Here is a 9,891-nt window from a genome sequence, read left to right on the forward strand (position 1 = left end):
AGGCGGCCTTTTTCTGAATAGTGGGCCTCACACACGTGCGGCCGGGATCACACGCATGTCCGTCTGGCCATTGTTGCTGTACACACACGGGATCGTCTTTTGGCTTAGGTTTTTATCCTCTTTTATCCTCTTATAGCTATTTTTCATGAATCCTAGCCCTAGATTACGTTTTCCCTAAGTTATTTGCCAATTTTCTTATCCTAGGGTTCCCTGAATTGGAATTTCTAAATCCCTTGGATTAGGGACTGATTACTATGCATGCGTGGATGATTATTTCTTATCTTTAAGTATTGTTTGGTTCATAATTTTTATTGATCCAGCCCTATCATGTGTTCAACACCCACACCATCTCACGGTCGCGCATGCTAACTCCCACTGTGCTCAACACCCACACCAAAGGCACATGTAATGTGGTGCATGGTCATGTTAGCTAAGTTCTTAATTAGATCTATTCATACAGCAGATTCAGGAAGCTAAGGTACCTCCCTTTATATCACTTACCCAAACAATGATCCATCTAGGGTCGTCAATCTTAGTTAATCACATACGATAGGCAAGTTCGCGAGTTTATACTATAGGTTGCTATGGGAGGCTCGCCACCTCAGCGTAGGCTTAATTCACACTTGAGGTCACTATGAGGGGCTCGTCACCCGATCGTAGGCCTATTTTATACTCGAGGTCACTACGGGAAAGACTCGTCACCTTAGCGTAGGCCGACAGCTCGAATACAGTGTCCCATACTACCGTATTCGGCTCACGAGTTTGGTTTGCTACTACGGGGAGGCTCGTCACCCTAGCGTAGGCCGACAGCTCGACCACGGTGTCCCATACCACTATGCCCGGCTCATGAGTCTTAGCGGATCGTGGTACCAAGGTTAAACGGGTTTTTTAATGGTAAGTGGTACCTTAGATTCAAACAGTAGCGTCCATACATGGTGAACATACATTAGGTCAATTGGGTTACTTGATCAGCTCAACTGGTACGAGCGTACGTTGAATTAATCGACATGGAGCGCATCCGCACTCCTTGTGGCCAAACCACGGTCGATAACCACCGTGCGACTCGGATTCATCGAAAGTACCCGTTGTGGCGAAACTAGTTCGGCCACTGATAGTAAATCGTTACCGACTACCTGGACTATGTATTAGTCCCAATCACACTCAAATACAACAGGTATTCATATGTGACCGTCAAGACAACATGTGACAACCAATTTGAATAGAAATCTCATTCGAGAATTTTAACAAACACATAGTACACAAGTTTAACATACATAGGCATTTCACACATAAATCACGTAGCCGAATGTAACTTACATGAAGGAATCTATTCGTATAGATAAGGTAATTGAGAATCTCATCTCAGCACCTTTAATAAATGCATTTCATCAACCAATTACTTATTCAGACATTTTATCAAACACTTAGGCTACACATTCAATATCCATGTAAGAATTTAGCTATAACATATAATATGGCAAATCCTTTCACTAAGGAGTTTTCACATATACAACAATCATGAATCCTCAATTAGTAATCATGGCAAGCACAAAATATCATTTCCATATTCATTCAAACATTTCAACAAACACATGAAATGCATCATATTCAACATAGTTCATACATATATGTAATATGCGGAAAACATCGCATCTAAGCATACATGATAGCAATCAAGTCAGTCATAAATCATTAATTAACATTGAAAGCCTTGAAAACCATAACCTAAACATTTATAGTCCGCACCTTCCGTCGGTAAACTCGTATCGAACTCAGTTCGAACACTACGCCTTTGTCTACGGCACAACGGCTACCTAAATCATGAAATAGGTTAGCTATTTCACCGATCTACCTATCTGGATACCAAAAGCAAATTAGGGTTAGGATTCCTTACCCAAAAGTGGAGTTGAAATCGCTGGTATAGCGACACGGAAGAGGTGATTCAGCACGTGGAGTGACAGGATTGAATCCCAGCAACAGACCACAACTCTCTCTCACTTCTCCTCACTTTCTCCTTCTCTTTTCTCTCTTCTCTCTCTTAGGGTTTTGGAAATTCGTATGGGATGAGAGAGGGGTGGGTTAAGGCCCTTATATAGTCCCAGAACCGATGTCAATGGCCCCAGGGCCATGGTATACTTAGGGTATAGCCAAGGAGTGGCTGTTTCGGGCCAACGGAGCTCATCTTGAGGACCATTGCTCGCCTACGGTCTGGAGAAGGTTCTTTGACAATGGATCTACCCCAAGTTAAGATTTCGATTCGATCGGTTTTGTGGATTGACCGCGGAGGACCAGTTTCAGTTCAACGGCCATCGTCACTTGATCAGGGCCACAAATGCACTGATATGTGTTGGGAAATTTCCCTGGTCCAAGGGTGTAATTGGGTTAGAATCTGACGGTCTGAAACCTTAAACTTGGCCTGCAAGCGAACGGCCCAATTTACTTAAGTTTGAATTCATTTTCTGAAGATATTCGCGTTTCTCACACACTTTGCTCCGGGCTCAAGTTGTGCATTTCTGGATACTATTTGGACTTGATTTCCGAGATGGTTGTCAAGCCCAGTAAGGCGGTCATAACCGTATAGTTTCGCTGTAATCGGACTTTCGACACGCGGTTCAGGTCCAATACGGAGTTTCAATGTGTTCCCGAGAGCAACTGGGTTTTGAGATTGATCCTAGTTTTTTAGGTAATGTAGAGTTAACGATTCTTCTGGTTTTGGGTCTTGCAGTTCGTATAGAAAGCAATTCAAGCTAATCTACTAATCAATTCAGTTTAATACTTAATTAATTTTCGTCTAATTTCTAAAGGATTCGATCCTTAGTGATTTCTACTTGAGGTGGTACTCGGGTCTTTATACAGATTTTTCCAAGACGTTACAGGAGGGTTTTATACCCAGAATCTCTACAACTTAGAAATTTAGAGGAGCAGAAAAATGCAACAATTTTATTAATCTTCATTGAATAAAAATATTACAAGGAGTGCGTATTTATAATAAAATCCTATACTCCAAAACTCGCACCATGTGAGCAACCTATTACTTGAAGAAGAAGTAATAAAAAATAACAACTAATCAAAGTAATCTAAATCATCCATGATATTCCTAATAACAATAATAAGCAAAATCCAAAGTACTAGGTCACCTAGGGTAGTGGGCCATGATCATGAGATCCAATGATGGGGTCCACATGATGATCGGGTCCACCCCAAGGAACCAAAACACAATCATTGATCCAAATAGAAGGTGGGGCCCTCCTTGCGTACGTGGGTAAGGGGGGCATGCGCGTGCGCGAGATGTCCCCATCAGAACATCATTAGGGAATGAGAGGAGAGAATTCTCTGGACGACCCTTTCTCCAAAGTTTCTACATTGTTAATATAACATACGCATGCATGCACGCTTATAAATGAGACTTTACATACATATAAAATCCCAAACACTTGTATGCACATTCATATGCATGTGCTCTACTCTCCTACGGTAAACACTTGTATGCACATACATATGCACATATGCACACATGTGCACTGATGCACACATGCAGACACATACATGCGCGCACACACTAACAAGACCTCACATACATATAAAATCTCACATGCATATGCATACACTCTACTCTCCTACAATTCATGACCAAGAAGCTTTACATGGAGTTTTTTTCCGACTGTATATCCCACTTTTTACCCACCATCTTTTCTGTTCAACCTAAACTTTACTTTCCCAAACTAATACCCTGCCTTTTTCTCGGACAAGAAAGCCCCTGCAATACAAACCCAATTTCTGAAACCCTTCTATCTCCTTCAAACGACAATATCTTAGCAACAAAAACCCATTTTCTGATTTCTTCTCTCATCTTCGTGAGAGAACATCTTAACACCAAATTCTTGATTTCTTCTCTTCTTGTTACGAGAATACCCTACCACCAAAAACCTATTTCCTGAAATCTTCTCATTTCTTTATATTTCTTCTTTTGGTCGAGAATACACTTGACACATACTTCATTTTCTTCATTTTCCCAACTCAAGAAAGTACGGAAATGGTGCCTCCATCGAAGAAGCAACAAATTATAGGTATATTTGAAAGTGTTGACTTCATTTCGTGGACCCCACCGTATTATATATGATATATCCGCACCGTCTACCGTCCATCTATTTTATTTAAACATTGTAGGGCATCACCAAAAAACGAGGCAAATTCAATGCTCAAATGGCCCACATGAAAGAAAACAGTGGCTTTAATTCCTCCATCGTTGAAAGTTCTTTCCTTCACTAGGCCCACATTGAGGTTTTTTTTATATCATATAACCCGTTCATAAGGTCACATAGAATGAATACTAAAGTGAAATTAAACGAAGACATCGTGAAATTGACCGAGGACATCGTGAAATTGGCCAAGAACTGCATGAAAATGACCGAGAACATTGTGAAATTGACCAAGAACATCGTGAAATTGATCGAGGACATTGTGAAATTGACCGAGGACATCGTGAAATTGACCGATAACTGCTTGAAATTGACATCGTGGCCGAGAACTGAGTCAAATTGACCGAGAACTGCGTGAAATTGACGGAGAACTTCATGAAATTGATTGAGAACCTGCGGAAATTAACCGAAACTTCATGAAATTGATCGAGAAATGAGCGAAAATGGCTGAGAATTGAGTGAAATTTATTGAGAACAAGTTCTCGGTCAATTTCTGCAAGTTATTGGTTAATTTTACTCATTTCTCTGTCAATTTCACGATGTTCTCGTTTCTCGGTCAATTGGCTGAGAATTGAGTGATTTCATTGTGAATGGTAATTTGTTTGTGAATTGGTATGATTTATCCAAGTTCCTCGTTCAATTTCACTACGTTCTCATTCACTTCAACGCTGTTATCGGTCAATTTCATGATTACCTTATTCAATATCACGTAGTTCTCGGTTATATTCATGATGGTCTCGTTCAATTTCACTCAATTCTCGGCCATTTTCACTCATTTCTCGGTTAATTTCACTAAATTCTCGGTCAATTTCACTAAATTCTCGGTCAATTTCACTCAATTCTCGGCCATTTTCACTCAATTCTTAGTCATTTTCATTCAGTTCTCGGTCAATTTGGTGAAGTTCTCGGTCAATTTCATACCGGTCTCAGTCAATTTCATAATGTCCTTATTAAATATCATGCAATTCTCGGTCAATTTCACAATATCCTTATTAAATATCACGCAGTTCTCGGTCAATTTCATTATGTTCTTGACCATTTTCACCCAATTCTTGGTTAATTTGGCACATTTCTCGGTCAATTTCATGCAGTTCTCGGTCAACTTGGTGAAGTTCTTGGTCAATTTCATGATGTTCTCGGTCAAATTCACTCAATTCTTGGCCATTTTCACTCAATTCTCGGTTAATTTCACAATGTCTTTATTCAATATCACACAATTCTCGGTCAATTTCATTATGTTCTTGTTCAATTTCATTCATTTCTCGGTCAATTTCACCCATTTCTCAGTTAATTACATGCAGTTCTTGGTCAATTTGGTGAAGTTCTCAGTCAATTTCATACAGTTCTCGGTCAGTTTCACAATGTCCTTATTAAATATCACGCAGTTCTCAGTCAATTTCATTATGTTCTCGGCCATTTTCACTAAATTCTCAGTCAATTTGGCTCATTTCTCGGTCAATTTCACTTAATTCTCGGCCATTTTCACTCAATTTCCGTTGTTTCCTTTTGTGTGGTCCACTTGATTCAGTTGACATAACAAATGAGCGGTGTGGATAAGTCACATACATCATGATGGGCCCCAACCAAAAAATGAGGCAAATTCAATGCTCAGAGGGCGGCGACACCATCGCCAAACAGATTAGGGGGCGGCGACACCACCGCCAAAACAACTCAGAGGGTGGGGCACCACCGCCAAAACAACTCAGTCAATTTCATGAAATTCTCGATCAATTTCACCAAGTTCTCCGTCAAGTTCACCAAGTTCTTGGTCAATTTCACCAAGTTCTTGGTTAATTTCACTCAGTTCTCAGTCAATTTCATAAAGTTCTTGGTCAATTTCACCAAGTTCTCGAACAATTTCATGAAGTTTTCGGTTAATTTCACTCAGTTCTTGGTCAATTTCATTAAGTTCTCGGTTAATTTCATAAAGGTCTTGATCAATTTCATGAAGTTCACGGTCATTTTCACTCAGTTCTCGGTCATTTTCACTCCCTCGGTCATTTTTAGGAAGTTCTCGGTCAATTTCACCAAGTTCTTGATCAATTTCATGAAGTTCTCGGTCAATTTTGCTCGGTTCTCATTCAATTTCATAAAGTTCTCGGTCAATTTCACGCAGTATCGATCAATTTCACTCAATTCTCAGTCAATTTTAAGAAGTCATCGGTCAATTTCACTTAGTTCTCGGTTAATTTCTGCAAGTTTTCGGTCAATTTCGCTTAGTTCTCGGTCAATTTCACTCATTTCTCGGTCAATTTCATGAAGTTCTCATTTAATTTCATGAATTCTCGTTCAATTTCATGAAGTTCTCTTTCAATTTCACGAAGTTCTCGGTCATTTTCACGCAGTTCTTGGTCAATTTCAAGAAGTTTTCGTTCAACTTCACGCGGTTGTCGGTCAATTTTATGAAGTTCTCATTCAATTTCACCAAGTTCTCAGTCGATTTCACGAAGTTCTCGATCAATTTCATGAAGTTCTCAGTCAATTTCCGAGTTGTATGCACGGTTCGAGGGATATCAAAGTTAAATGGGTCCCAAAATGACTTCTTTATTATATCTACACTGTTCATCCATTTGTAGAGATCACTTCGAGCATGAGCAAAAAAATAAGTCATATCCAAAGCTCAAATGGAGCACACCAAAATAGCAGTGGAGATAATGATTTTCACTGTTAAAACATTTGTAAGTCCCACCCTAATGTTTATTTTCCATCTAATCTGTTCATAAGGTAAAAAAGACCTAGATGAAAGAGGAAAAACAAATATCATATTGATCCAAAACTTATGTGACCCCAAAAGAGTTCCAATGGTAGACGCTCAATCCCCCACTGCTTTTTGTAGAGTGGTTCACTTGATCTTTAGATTTGTCTTATTTTTCGGCTCAAGCCTTAATGGAGCTCGCCATATGGATAGACGGTTTGAATATAACATGTACCTTATGATTGGACCCACAGAACTTGATGACGTCAATACATGATTAAAATGGCGGCGGTGCCGCTGGACATGACAGTGGGCGGTGGCACCACCGCCAGAATGTTCCAGGGGGCAGGGGCACCACCTCCGGATAGGGGTATTTTGGTCCGGTTGAACTGTACCTGTACAGCAGGGTATTAGTTTGGGAAAGTAAAGTTTGGGTTGCACAGAAAATACTATGGGTAAAAGGTTGGATATACAGTTGGGAAAAACTCCTTTACATGTTCTGACCCAAATGCACTTTGGCACCATATATCCATTAATAGAATCTCCCTCTTGAATTTTGAGATAAAAATTCCGGCTGGATTGCACCTTTTATTGTTCATGTTTCTTTAGCAAATTCATTTTTGGGCTTTTCCACTTGGATATTATTTGCAGAACCACCCAGTGGCATCCATCCTGAATTGCCTTTTGGAATCAATGTGGAAGATTATCTAGGACCATCTATTTTGATTGAAGAACGTATGATGTTCTTTTGTTTTTCCTTTCACATTCTCAAAATCTCTCACCAAAGGACTGTTCCTGAGTTGCATGCAGCACCCGAAGAAGATTGGAATAGGCTCCTGATCAATGGACTGACGTTAGGAAAAGGAGAAGTTTCACCTGAGGAATTCTATGCTGTTATTAAGAAACGGATCGAGCGGACACTGATTCGAACGGTAAGACTCGACCTTTGCCCGTGACACTTCATGAATGCCTCTATACCTGAAGCTGCTCCATTCCTTTTTCCTGCAGGAGGGTGGTTCTTACCAGCAGCGAATCCTGACTGAATATCTAAGAGGCATCCAATCGCGAACAGAGGAAATCGTCCAAGCTCTTCAGGGTCAACAGCAGTGATTCGTGACCCCAGTCTGATTCATGGTGACATGGTCCGGAGGAATTCGACGTAGATCCTTTCACGTTAATGTATTCATTCATCTAATGATCATTTTTGGTTGTCATGAAAAAAATATATATAAAAAAATCAGATGGGAAGGATGGTTTTCTACCCGAATTTATTATCTGGGAGAGTTTCGGTCAGGGCTTTGAAATGTTCCAGATATTGATTTGCGGCTGGAAAGGCATAAAATAGGGCCACACATGATGCCATTCCTGACATTCGAGATGCCCCAAATGCACAGCAGAACAGAAAATATATGCTTTGCCTGCAATTCCGGCGGCACCAGGATCCAGTAAGGGCTTAGAGAATTTTTTTTTATTTTTTCTACAGCAGTAATGTATGTCAGCTCCAATTTTGATTAGTTACGGCAGGCAAGCCCATCCCAGTGCATAGTTGTGTTGAGAAGATGAACTGTTATGCATCTATACTCAAAAGTAGAAGAGCGAGCTGCCAGAGCATGGATTGGTTCATCTCAGATTTCAAACTGACAATGCCGGGCCTATTCAAATTTGAATTTTGCTTAGCCCATGCATGTTCACATGGCTCATTGCAGTATGTAACGGCTCCTTACTAGTGTCTATTGATCCAATTTAGTGTTCATCACCTAAGTGTCCAATTCATATAAATATTGTAATGGTAAGTGTTTTTCATCTTCACCAAATGACAATTTAAAAAAGTTAAGGGCTTGTCAGCCAAGCATAAAATGTGGTGAGGGCTCATCGTCTAATTTTGTTACTAATATGGTAGGCTCGTTGCCTTCATTAGTGCATAATGGTCACTACAGGAAAATCATCACCCCAACATAAGATGACAGCTCAGACACGGTGTCACATACCACCATACTCGGCTCATAAGTCTTTATAAGATCGTAACACTAACTATTGTGAATGGACTTAATTCAATTGTAATCTATGTATTTCAGATTCTATAGTGTGGTTCAACAATAACATACAATCGATCAATCCTGCATTAGACCGATCCAATCGACTACGAAGAACCTCGATGAAATCAACATTAGGTGCAAAGCATCTCTCATAGTTTTAATTATTGTCGATCATCTGTGTTCAATCTTAGTCAACCATATAAGCCTAGGATAGCAAACCCAAAGCGGGCCATCCACTTAAACATTTTGCGGCGCGTAATCCACCCCCAAAAATAATTTAGATTATCAAATAGATAATTAAAATTTCAAAGCAAATTAGTAATGTATTAGGGTATATCAATATAACACTTGTACAAATTAGTGCAATCTAATGTATTTCAATGCAATCCAACGTATATCAATAACATAAATTTATATCCCATAGGTGTATATCAATAAAATACATGTACAAATCAGTACAATCTAATTTTACATTAATACAATTCAAAATATATCAATATCACTTATCAATTGGTATAAAAGAGTTCTAATAGTAGAAATTTCACGCTAATCAAGCATTTCATCAAACATGTTGGCTACCAACATCAAGTAATATTATAGATACAATGATAAATCAATTTAGGCACAAATTGCATATGAAATTCTAACAACAACAAAAAATAATTATCTAACACTATCAAGGGTTGATAAAAGAAGACCTAAAAGAATGGTCCACACCTTAGTAGGGTTTCATGTGATCTAATCGCACTTTTGGGTTAGGGTTCTTGGGAAAGACGATGATTCTTAAATCAAATAGAGGAAGAACATGTAAGACTTATAGAATTTAACCCTAGGTAGCTTAATTGAAAGATATAAAGCATTTCTTACGTCTAATTGCGCGTGAAAGGGGATTCGACGGAAGGTTCGGTAGCGGCTAAGATTCAATCAAAGGTAATCGGTAAGGATTCACCCAATCCTTATC

General features: G+C 39.4%; 1 protein-coding gene across 2 annotated transcripts in view; it reads left to right on the plus strand.

The window, feature by feature from the left end:
* LOC131253310 (uncharacterized) overlaps window positions 1-8,168 on the plus strand; it is a 63,225-nt gene extending 55,057 nt beyond the window's left edge. For both annotated transcript variants that reach the window (XM_058254273.1, XM_058254280.1), the window contains exons 10-11: window positions 7,705-7,826; window positions 7,903-8,168. In XM_058254273.1, coding sequence (XP_058110256.1) covers window positions 7,705-7,826; window positions 7,903-8,004 — 224 coding nt within the window. In that variant the 3' untranslated portion in view covers window positions 8,005-8,168. The remainder of the gene's footprint in view (window positions 1-7,704; window positions 7,827-7,902) is intronic.
* Window positions 8,169-9,891: the final 1,723 nt, after the last annotated feature.

The sequence above is a fragment of the Magnolia sinica genome, chromosome 1 (genome assembly GCF_029962835.1).
Source record: "Magnolia sinica isolate HGM2019 chromosome 1, MsV1, whole genome shotgun sequence".
Classification (NCBI taxonomy): domain Eukaryota; kingdom Viridiplantae; phylum Streptophyta; class Magnoliopsida; order Magnoliales; family Magnoliaceae; genus Magnolia; species Magnolia sinica.